Source organism: Sorex fumeus, unplaced genomic scaffold (genome assembly GCF_029834395.1).
Source record: "Sorex fumeus unplaced genomic scaffold, SorFum_2.1 ptg000022l, whole genome shotgun sequence".
Classification (NCBI taxonomy): domain Eukaryota; kingdom Metazoa; phylum Chordata; class Mammalia; order Eulipotyphla; family Soricidae; genus Sorex; species Sorex fumeus.
The window spans coordinates 5,510,414-5,523,153 of record NW_026606079.1 but is presented as its reverse complement, the minus strand read 5'-3'; the positions used below and the strand labels follow the sequence as shown (position 1 = coordinate 5,523,153).

Sequence of the window (12,740 nt, the reverse complement as noted above, 5' to 3'; positions counted from 1 at the left end):
CTGCCCCTCTCAGACCCACCGAGAAAATACCACAGGCTTTGTGGCTGCCAGAAGTTCCTAGAGTCACAGCCCTAGATAAGTAGAGTGAGGAACTTCATTCAATACGTGCCCAGACCACAGAGCACTTACACCCATAGCTCCCACAGAGCACCAGGAACAATGAAAACAATTCAATTGTTTAATGAATGTGGACTGCATTTAGGTAACATCAGAACATCCGATTCTCTGTGGGTGTGCGGAGAGCATCAATTCTCTCAGTGCTCTCTGACCTGACAGAAACACTGACAGGGAGACTCAGGAATCTCAGGGAGAGAAGGAAGGAAACAATGATCACTGTCCCTCAAACAGAACTGAAGGAGAGAAAGAACGGACTCCACAGCTGAATGAGGGAACACAGAACTGAGTGCTGCAGTTGGGTGTTGTGTGTGCATCTTGGCTACTGTACTTGGTGCTGCCGTGAACACGATAGTGATCATCTCCACCAGTTAATGCTTTTGGGTTTCCAGGAGACACATAAAGTATCCGAGGCTTATCTTGTCGGATGGGGAAGTGGTGAGCCTGGGTGACTCTCTGAGGAGGCAGTGGGGAGGAGTCCAGAGGTGATTTTGTTTTACTTGTGCTTGTGGAAAGAGGAACCACATCCTAGCACTTCGCTGTGTGCACAGAGGCTGAGTGAGGCCCTGCTCTGTGAAGATATGTGAGGTGTGTCCCGACTCTGGACCAGCAGTGATTCACCCACCCTGAACACAGTTCCACCTGAGAATTCACCGACTCCCTTGGCTGTTTGTGATCCAACATTCAAGGTGACTTTGTGTTTGTGATTGTGTTCAGCCTGTGACAAAACGTTTTGTGTTGCCAACAAGCAGTTATTCTCGGCTGCCCTCAAACATATGGTCTCTGTATTCTTGTTTTAATTTCCCTCATGTAACCTAATAATTTTGGAATCAACGTGGAGTCAAAGTTTTCACCCATTTCATGCTTTTTGTGTTCTGATTCACTCTTTTTTAAATGACCCAATAAATATAAATGGAATGATTGTCAGAATCAAAAGACAAACAAAAACCTGGGGGAAAATATCTGCCCATGCCTCATCTGATGTAAGATTAATAAAACATATATAAAGCACTTATCAAGAAAAAAATCAACCCCATCTATAATGGGAGTTTTAAACAGATAACATCCTTAAAGTAGACTTTGAGGCAGATAATTGAATGAACAAATTTTCCACAGCTCTTATCAGAGGAATCCAAATTAAAACAATAATGAGGTATAACCTCATATTAGGAAGAAGGGCACACATCACAAAGAACCAAAACATTCTGTGTTGGCATAGATGTTGGGGAAGTGCAATCCTTATTCTCTGCTGGTTGGAATTTATCAAAGGGAGAGGCCTCTTTGGAAAAATCTTGAATACTTCCCAATATATGTAGACTTGACCTTCCATATGACTCAGAAGTTCCACTGTTTGTATTGACCACAAAGGACTCAAAACACTAATTTAGAAATGTACTTGCACGACTATGTTTACTGCATTCCACTATTGCATTCACAATAGCCAAATATGAAACAAACAGAGTGTTTGCGAAGAGACAACTGGATGAAATACAGTACATCTACATAATGGAATACTATGTGGCCACCAGGGAAAATAAAATCATGAAATTCGCTTATAAATGGATGGACCTGGATATTTCAGGCTGAGTCAAATGTCTCAGAAGGAAAGGGATAGATATAGAATAATTGAACTCTTCCATGGGATTTATACTTTTCTAATAAATTAATATTAATTGCCAGTATATAGAGGCCTTAATGACTAGTCAAGGGTTGGAAGCTTGCTTCAAGTGTGTGGGGGGTGAAGGACAGAGAAGGACCAGTGTGACAGGAATAGGTAGATAGGGTCACTCTGGACAAGAACTGAGTGTTGAAAGTAGGAAAAGGGATATACATGATAACCTTTCAGTGTGTATATTGCAATCCATAGACCAGAGAGAGTGAGCGAGCAAGAAAGTGAGAGACCGAGAGAGGGAGAAAGAAAGGGAGAGAAAACCATACACGATCCTAGAGATCAATAAAGGAGAATGATTGCTCACATGATGATGACCAGATTCTGTGTTTGGACTGTCCTTCCTGTCTCAATCCTGTGCCATCTCTGTCTCTCTGTCTGTCTGTTCCTTTCTCTCTCCCCCCACTGTCTCTCACCCTCCTTGCATTTTTGTAGCACTGTAGCACTGTTCTCCCATTGTTCATCAATTTGCTTGAATGGGCACCCGTAATGTCTCCATTGTGAGACTTGTTGTAACTGGTTTTGGAATATCAAACACGCCATGGGGAGCTTGCCAGGCTCTACTGCTTGAGCGGGATACTCTCAGTAGCTTGCTGGGCTCTCCAAGAGGGGAAAAGGATTGGAACCCATGTTGACTGCGTGCAGAAAAACGCCCTACCCTCTGTGCTATCGCTACAGTTCATTTTTGTAAGAATATTTATTTAATAATACTATTTTACTTTTTCCATCTTCCTTTTTCTAGTATTCACAGAGAGACAGAAAGTGAATCTCACTTGTTCAGGTTTTCAGTTGTTCAGGTTTTCACATGTGCTGGGTGAGATGTTTTCCATACTTCTAACATGTCTGACTAGAAATCAGAACCCAAGAATCTTTCCCATTTGAAGAAACCCATGTTCTCTCATAAACACGGCTTTCTCTTTCTCTCCCCTTTCATTCCTCTAAGTACATTTCTTTATTTTTTATTTTAATTTTTTGCTTTTTTTGGGTCTCACCTGGCGATGCACAGGGGTTACTCGTGGCTCTGCACTCAGGAGTTACTCCTGGCAATGCTCAGGGGGCCATATGGGATGCTGGGAATCGAACCTGGGTCGGCCGTGTGCAAGGCAAACGACCTACCCGCTGGGCTATCTCTCCATCCCCAGTACATTTCTTTAAGTAATACTATTTTGTGTCACTGAAAAAGTCAGAGTTCAAGTCATATGTGCCATAAAACTTCATTTATTTTATTCTAGGAATTTCTTATTCACTTTTTTTGCTCCACAAATACTACTATAGAATAAACTTGTTGGAAGCTATGTTAGACTCAGGCTTGCTTTTTGAAAAAATCTTCTTAGCAAAGGTAAAGGCCCTCCCGTTGATCGTCGATTTGCTCGAGCGGGCCCAGTAACGTCTCCATTGGAGACTTTGTTATTACTGTGTCTGGCATATCGAATACTCTCGGTAGCTTGACGGGCTCTCCGAGAGGGGTGGAGGAATCGAACTCGGGTCGGCCATGTTGGCCGCTTGTAAGGCGAACACCCTACCACTGTGCTATCGCTCCAGCAGGTTTTTTTGGTGGCAGAGAAATGAATTTCTGAACCAAATCATGTTTTATATTACTTAAAGTTTATAACAAGACCTGTATTTATGTCTGTAAAATATTCTATGGTAGGGGGTATGGTGCCGCCAGCAGGTCAATCTGTACCTGTGAGGCGAGTGCGTCAGCAGCCTGATGGCACCTTAGCAAGGAAAATTTAATATAATTTTTGTTTATCTTAAAGTCTTAAATATTTAGCTCCTTGTTTATATTGTGACTTTTAATATTTTTGAGTGAATTAAATATGTATTCTATCACTTTAACATAATATCAAAGGCCTTCTTTAAATCAATGAATGTGATTGATACACTAGCACACGACAGGGACAAATGGAGATGTTACTGGAGCCCGCTCGAGCAAGTTGACGATTAACGGGAAGTCAAGAGATCAAGTGATCAACATAATCTCAGCAAAGAAAACTCAGTGTCACTTTTTAATTTTTATATATACATATATATATATATACACACACACTTGTATGCTAGTGTAGTCCAATGGCATATTGGGGGTTATGTCAGGATCAGGGGAATGAGGACCTTACACTAGATGCGACAGGGATGAATGGAGATGTTACTGGTACTCGCTAGGGTAATTCGATGAACAAAGGGATCACAGTGATACAGTGATATATATAATTACTGGAAAATAAAGTAGTTATTTTTTTTTTCTCAGGGATACATCGATCTGAGTGATTCCTGAGTGCAAGCCAGGGGTAAGTCCTCAGAATGCCTGGTGTGGCTCAATACCAAACCAAAAGGGTCATACAAATATGATTCATGAACAGGTCTCCTGAAGTGAACAGCCAGGATTCAATCCTGTGTTGGAGACATGACAAGTTAACACACCTGTGAGCCCAGTCTCTCCCTGCATAGGGGGACTGGGCTTCTGGGGGCGCCAAGTCCCTAGAGTACCCAGTTGAAGGCTAGAATGGGTGAAGAGATGAAAGAAATAGGTGCAGATATGCAGAAATCTCTCAGAAACAGGATTTCCTTCTTCAATAAAACTAAATTTTGCTTTCTCAGAAAAACCGAAATTAAAATCAGTATAGGACACAGAAGATGAAATTGTGCATATTTATTTTGATGATAAAATACTTAACATATTGATAAACAGTAAAACCTGTATGCAGGGGGGGGTGTTTCTTAATATCTCCAATGGAAACCACAGGAGCATTACGATGGTTTTGTAGTCTCATTGTGGCATCCCTTGAGGAGTTACAGGATCCCAGAAATAACCTCAAACCCCAGGTGTGCCCAGATGTGTTCAGGTCACACAGGTGTGGAGGACCCTGAGGGGAAGGTCCTGAAAGGGCTTGGCCCTCCGGAGAGTAAGCTCTGTGTGCAAAGTCTTGGGAAAAGGCAGGGTCTCATCTCCTCAAACAAGGATCAGAACGTGGACCTCTTCACTACCCTTGAGGATGGACCCGGTGGCTTCCACCAGCCCCTTCTCATGTTGGACCAGGCCTGCAGCTATTAATTCTATGTCCTCATGAATATGCAAATTGCAGAAGGGACATTGCATTAAATACAGATGTGTTTGTGTCCTGACAAGCTTGCACTGCAAGCAGGCACACCCACACCTTCAGAAGCCCCTCAGTGCATGGTCCTCACCATGGACTGGACCTGGAGAATTATCTTCCTGGTGGCAATGGCTGCAGGTAAGCATCCCCATGGCTTGGGTTGAGGGAATGGGGCGAGTCAAGTGGAGTCCACCCACTCCTGTCTGCTGTCCACAGGTGTGAACTCCCAGGTACAGCTGGTGCAGTCAGGGCCTGAGGTGGGAACACCTGGGACATCAGTGAAAATCTCCTGCAAGGCGTCCGGATACACCTTCATCAGCGGCATGATAAGATGGGTGCGGCAGGCCCCAGGACAAGGGCTCAAGTGGATGGGATGGATAAATCCTAGCAATGGTGGTACAGATTATGCACAAAAGTTCCAGAGCAGACTCACACTCACTGTTGACAAGTCTAAGGACACAGCCTACATGGAACTGAGCAGGTTGAGCACTGAAGACATGGCGGTGTATTACTGTGCAAGACACACAGAGTGACAACCACAACCTGAGTTTGTCAGAAAACTGAGGGGGAGGCAGCTGTGCCGGGTGAGGAGACGACAGGGACGCTGATCCTCCTGACTTCCTCCTGAGAGAGTCAGGGTCTGAGACACAGAATGGAGCTCACAGGGCCAGGCTTCACCTGAGGGAAAAGCTCAGGATCTCTCTCTGTCCTTCAGCAACAGCCAAGAGGAAGATGGCTTCTCTCTAGATCACCTGATGTCATTCATATTTTGTCCTAGGAATTTGTTTGGAACTCCCCATATGGTACAGGAAGAACCATGTATAAGTTTAGGCTATTATCATTGTAGGTTCCTGAACTGTAGGTCTACAAATAGCAGACTACCATTGTTACACGTTTTGTTTTAAATTCTGTGTCCCTGCAAGAAATGCCTTTCTCTGAGACAAAATCCTGCTGTTGGCCCCAAGCCTGTTCTGGAGTTTCTATGGAGCCCTGCCCCTCTGTGCATGTTTGTATCTCCATAATTCCTGAGGAGATGACCCTATGTGAAAGGGACCATGATCACATTTCTCCTATCACGTAGTGGTAAGAAAGTGGTCAGGGTCAGGGTTTGTGTAATCCTGATGTTGGGAGCATCTGAGCCCAGTTCAGGGGAACGTAGTTACCCAAGCACAGATATACGGTCAGGGTTGTGCCCAGGAAGGCTGACAGTAGCAAGGACCAGCAGACAGGATCTAGAGTGAGGCCTCAAGGGCTTCTTCCTCCACCCCAGGGTCATCTATCCCAGCTGAGTTTACCTGGGTCAGATCTCACCAATTGACCAATATTCCTAGGAAATATATAGTATTGAGTGAGACATCACACGGCAGAGCCTGGCCAGCTCCCCGTGGTGTATTCTATATGCCAAAAACAGTAACAATAACGGGTCTTATTCCCCTAACCCTGAAAGAGCCTCCAATATGGTACCAGTGGGAAGGACGCGTAAGGAGAGACTGCTAAAATCTCAGGGCTGGGATGGATGGAGACGTTACTGGCCCCCTCTCGAGCAAATTGTTGGACAATGGGATAAAAGTGATACCATGACAGTGATTGAGTGAAGCATAAATTTTGTGCATGCCTTGCCATCTCGGAAAAAATAATCACAATGTATCACTTTCTCTCAGTTGATATTGAGAACATATATACATGATCATATATCCATGCACAAATGTATAGACTATATGAGTGGAAAACAGAAATATATGTATATACATACATATCTATCTCCTATCATTGTCCACGGGGAAGCCTCAGAAAGCTTGACAACGTGAGGGGCTATGGGTCATGCAGACCACAGTATTACTGGGAATATATGTGCTTCCATAGTTGGACTATGACCTTTACTTCTTATGTAAATCCAATATTCATACCTGTACTTTGAAAACTGCTACAAATTTATTAAAATTGTCAATATACAAAAAATGAGTAAAATCCTTCCCATTGACAGGAAAAATGCTCATATCTGATATAAGAGTATTTTCATTCTCTCTCCTAGAAGAACATTGACCACATACAAATCAGGATGACCTTCAATTCCTTAAGGCACAAAGAGCACAAAATGGGCAAAAGTTCTGACAGAGGTCAATGCAGAGCACAGAAGCAGGGGCCCGACCTGAGGGCCAGCCTGGATTGTCAGTGTGGTAGAGCAGAAAGACGCAGACAGATTATAGGGACAGGGCAGTCCAGAAATCAGACCTCGAGGATTGTTTTCAATGTACCCTTCAGACCTCTGCACAGAGCAGGTGCCTAGATGGGGCTTCTTGGTGACTGAACTGCCACCTACAGTTCTGGAGTGTCAGACTGTTCTCAGTCTCCACACTGTCCTCTGTGTGTAGTGACAGCTCCAAGTGACGCTGGGAATGCCACGTTCTCAAATCACCAACCACTCTCTGTAGGATAACATTGCTTTGTCCTTTCTCCCTTGTCACAAGTTTCTTAGGTTTATCGGGTCACACTCATGACAGTGCTCCCGAGTCACTCCCATTCTTTTGTTTATCTGTAAGCACTTCTCTATGCTCTCTTCCGCAATCAGTTAATCAGCTTATTCCCCTAACCAGTTTCTATTCATTTGTAAGGCCAGATCGTTCTAGGACACTGAACTTGTATAGTAAGTTAATATTGCCTTTCTCCTCTCCTTATGTCTTTTGAATAGTTTAATTTAAAGCAATGTCATTTTGTAAAGACACATGAAGACAATTAATATTATGCTTTTGTAACAGGGGATTTAATTGGCTTCAAATAATACTTATTCCTGGGCATCTGCTTTCTCAACTTAAGCCTAAGTTACCCTCACTTTCTAGCACCCCCCAAAGCAAGGTCCCAAGGAGGGACTGGATGGAACCAGATCAACTGGTAAGCTATGTGCTACCCTGGCATCGAGATGGGCCTGGACAAAGTGGCACAGTTCTTAACTATACGTTAAGAGTTTGATCTTGGACAAATGCTGTTATGATCCAAAAGTAACAAAGAGACTAGGATGCTGCTAGGGATAGGAAAGACTAATCTTCCCTGAGCACTGTAGTCTGAGATTAGAATGACACCGGGAGAGCAATTCTATAAGCTTAATGTATCTCTTACTGTGTCCATAAAATTATTAATATTATGAATGCTTATATGTTTGTTGGACAAGGAGAGGAGAAACACACCCATGAGATTCCTGCTGAAAGAGAATCTGTCTTAGAAGCAGCATCCCCAGAGGGAGAGAACTTTAACCCTATCGAGTGTGACCACACCTATGTGTAAGTCCAGCCCACATGATTTTGGGATTTAGCTAGACTGTAAGAGTGGGCTTGGAGATCAGAGCCAGAGCCAAAGCAAGAAGGACCAACAGTTCCAGATTGGGTCCTGGGAGAGGAGAGAGACAGGAGTGAACGTGGACGAGAATGGAATAAACAGCATCTGATCACTCAATTGGCTTGGCCCTCGCTTTGTCCACCATCTGCCCCATGGCCCGGGCTTACCCGACTGGGAGAGCAGCCCAGGCCATCAGAATCCTGGGCGGCCAGGAGAAGAGCAGTTGGGGCAACCCCCTGGCGGCCCTCGGAGATTTTATACAACTCTCCTAGTGTTACACACTTCCAACTGAATCCAGAAAGTCTGGGGCATTGCTCTGAAGACATTTTACTCATAAATTTTACGTACATGAGGAAGATCTGGAAAGAGTCCTAATCCTGTATACCCTCTGTGAGCCTTACCATGCTTACTGAGATAAAAATCACTCAACTTTCTGAAACATAGAAAAAAAAACTAGATGATGTCATGCTGAGTGAATCAGTCAGCAGAAAAGGGAGAGATATAGATGATCTGTCTCATAATATCGAGCTTAAAGTATACATAACAAGGTAGCAACAAAGACTAAGAGCAGCACAATAGGAGAACTGATCCACAGAGTTGAGTTTTGGGGAAAGGGTCTTTAACCCTGACGTCAATCTCTAAATCCCCACAACATCCAATTCCCTGAACTCCAATACTTAAACCTGTTTTAATCTCTCAGGCCCTGCATCAAGTTCCAGGATCTTAGAATGATTGTCCCAGATGCACACAGGCAGGGCACTGGGACAGGAATTGCTCCCTTATGAGCAGAAGTGTAGGGGAGTCTCCTAGCCTGACCAAGGTCTAACCATCTTTCTGTGTTCTGGGACAAACAAGAACCTCAGTTTCCCTCACTCAGTACCTGGAGGAGACTTTCAGTTTCCTGTTTTGGGGAGGCCCAAGGCACACAGGCTCCTGTGTTCAACATCTAGGTAGAGGACCCTCAACTCACATTCGAAATGACAGGAAAAAAGGAAATAGTTTGGTTGACACTGGGGACATGTTTCTGCCCTTTCTAGAGTCTCAGGAAAAACCTCTCCTCTCAAAGGTGTTTAGTTAAAAATCCCAGATAGTTGGATCCATGCCCTGTCTTCCCTGACGAGGTTTCATCATGAAGTGAGGAGCTTCTACATGGGACTGGGGAAACGTTCCCCTTGAAGAAGCCATTGATCAAATGCTTGGACTACCATGTCCCGGCCTGTAATTATATCATAACCACAGGGACTCTGAGAACAAGGAGATGGTTCGTCCGTCTTGGGAAGTAGATGCTCAAAGGTTTATGAGTGCAGCATGGCTGAGACATAGCCGCCCATATGGGCCATAGACCCTTCGTCATATGACAGTTTATTAGGAGAACAGTGGTCCATAGAGTCTGAGGGAGGATGTCTGTGTGCACTAAGTATCAGGTGGCAGAGAGAATCAGGGGATTGTTATGACTGGAAGAAGCTGCTGGAGTACTCTCCTTGATGCTCTGTGGCAGAGGCAAGGTTGAAATATTGCTGACACCAGATATATCTCTGTCCCAAGTCTGGAGCCATTAGGCACCAGTAAATCAAGGCCAATTCATCTACGTTATTCTTAGAAGTGTCCGAGAAGATAGGGCTTGGGGAACTCTCTACAGGTCCAATGTCCTCTAGTGGTCAAGGGGCTGTGCCAGGGTGAACTCCACACCTCCAGGCATCCAGTGGGATACTGTCCCCTTAATAATAAGCCCAAAGTCGGGGTGATCAATTGAATGTTCTGAGACTGTCTAAAGGGTTTCTAAAGCAGACAAGATTAGAAAATTCTCAGGGCTGTGCTCCAGGCAAGAATAAGTAGAAAATTGCCATCACTGTGTCATGTTTTAAGTGTAATTGCTGGTTGTCTGATAACCCTATCGATATGCCAGACACAGTAACAGTAACAAATGGCCACAGCTGTGTGAATATACCAGTCCTGCTTTTAAGCTATCTAACTCTTCCACATATTAAATAAAACGATGGTTAATGTGTCTGGAGCAAGGTACTGGGTTAGTGGAGCAGATTTTGTGTTCAATAATGGCCAAACTGGGGCAAGAGACATGTTACAGTGGGCAGGGCCTACCCGTACATTTGGACGGATCAACCTGGAGTTGATTTCTGTCTCCTGCAACACACAAACCCTGTGGCCTAAAAGAGTGATTCTCTGGGCAGAGTCAGGAATAAACCCTGAGCACCATCAGTTGTGGCCCACCACCTCTGCCCCCTCTCGCCGCCTCATATTTTTTAGAAATGAATTAAAATCTTTCAGTCTGTTGCCTTGGTTAAGGCTTTTGAGGATAACTTGCAACCAGGACATGCCACACAGTCTGTCTTAACTTTCGAGACTCACCCTGAACGACAGGGGACAAAGCACAATAGTCTTTGGATCTCTAGTGGTAAGTTAAAAAGAGCATCTGAATTCTCCCACCTTTATATTGAGTTTGGCACTTCAGTTCTATGAGATGATACTTGTTTCTTAGATGTTTCCTAACATTATTCTGTTATTTTTCATAATACTATCAACTTGTCTTCTTATAAATCTACAGAGTGAGACCGAGTATCCTTATGAGTCAAGCACTGAGCAAATTCCAGATGCACATCCCTGTGTGGAGAAACAAGCTCAATATGCTGATACATACAGCCAATCACTCCTGTTCTGTGGCAATGGGTGCACAGTGCCAGTGCTGTAAACAAGATCTCTGTGCAGACTTTATGGTATTTCTAACAAAAAATTTTGTGAGTTGTAACATAGGTGATAGAATTTTTTTAAAATTTCAGTTTACGGTATCAGTGTACAGTTACTGCACACCACGGTTTTCAAGTTCCCATACCCCACAAGCCCAATCCTATTTCATCTGCGACCTGCACTCTCTTCCCTCCCTCCATCCCCTTATTCGACCCTGATTGGCAGCTGCAGTTTCTGTCCACACTGTCACCTCCCTTAGTAGCGCCTCTGTGATCCAGACCATCTGTCCTCGTCTGTGGGTTACTTCAACATCTTTCCTCCCCTCACTCCAAACCTGCACTCTCGGTACTGTATCTCCTTAGGAAGGTGCGTTAACAATTGGTAGTGCTCATTCCCTTCATTTGTTTCGTTATTTATTTATATAACTGTGTTTTAGTTTCAGGGCCACACACAACAGTGCTCAAGGCTTCCTCCTGCTCTCTAGGCTGAGAGATCACTCCGGATATAATCAGGGAACCATTTGTGGTGCTGGGAATCCAACCCGGATCAGCCAAGAGCAAGGCAAACACCCAACTCTCTTCTGCCCCGCTGATTTGTTTCTTTACATAAACAAGTGAAATTATCCTCTATTTGTCCTTTTCTCCACAGACTTATTTAGCTCTCCATCATGCCCTTCATCCCCATCCAAGGTGTAATGAACAGCATGACTTTATTTTCCATTTAGTTGCATAGAATACCACTGAGTATAACTATATGCCATACTCGTACTAACATGTGTCTATTTCAGTTTTGGGAGATACGTGTCATTCTCACAGATGTGGGGTGATACTCGTTGCTTGTGTTTCCCTGATACTAAGTGATAAACTATTACTTTACCTTGTCTGATTAGCCATCCACATGCCTTTTTTTTGCAGAATGGTATGTCTGTCTCCTCTTCCCACTTTTGTGATGGGGTTATTATTGTGTGCCTGCGTTATAGATTTGGGATGCTAGTCTGTCATATGAAGCTCTATGAGTGAATATCTACTCCAGATCAGCGGTGTGACTTTCCATTTTAGCTCAAGTTTCTTATGCCATGATAGGAATTTTCATGTTTCCTATAATCAACCTGCTTATTTTTGTTTCTCTTATTTTGGCCACTGAAAATAGATCAGTGAATATCTCTTAATACCCAGATTCTGAAAAGTTCTGCCTATGTTTTTCTCAGTATAATATAGAAATCTCCACATACATATATACATTTTTTACCAAAAAATGCCTGTATCGGTAAATAGGAGGAGCAGGAACATAGGTCAAATGATGTGTATCATCTCAGTGCAACTGAGTGGACTCTGATTATTTTCTCTAACAAATTCCAGGTTAACAGATTCAGAAAAATCATGTCACATTGGATTTAGTAGAGGAGATTTTACAAACTTTAAGTACACAAGTACAGTTCTGATGTAGGATGATTCAGGAGAGCATTTATGTCTAAATTTTTGGGATTATTCTTGCTAATCTGTATCTTTAATGCATTACAAAGTTATTTTCTTTCCTATTATAGCTTTCATTTATAAAATAAGATAATTCTGAACATAACGTTTCTGAAAACAGGGAGTAGTAAATCAATGAGTTAAATGAAGTGTTTAATTAAAAAATAATCAAATACTACAACTCATAATTTTTGGAAATTTTCATGAACACCTAACTCCTCCTGGGCACATATTCCAGAACGTGGACCAGCTTTCTCTGTAAATTCCCATTCCAGAACTTTCTAAATCTAAAGAAAAAATGCAAATTAAACCCTCACTCTGATGATGAAAACCAGCCCAGTGCAGCCCTCAACTCTG

General features: G+C 43.2%; 1 gene segment (V, D, J or C); it reads left to right on the top strand.

The window, feature by feature from the left end:
- The first annotated feature begins 4,929 nt into the window (after positions 1–4,929).
- On the top strand, positions 4,930–5,411 carry LOC130023169 (immunoglobulin heavy variable 1-2-like). The segment is given in 2 exon segments: positions 4,930–5,016; positions 5,095–5,411. Coding segments are annotated over 2 exon segments (375 nt in total).
- Positions 5,412–12,740: the final 7,329 nt, after the last annotated feature.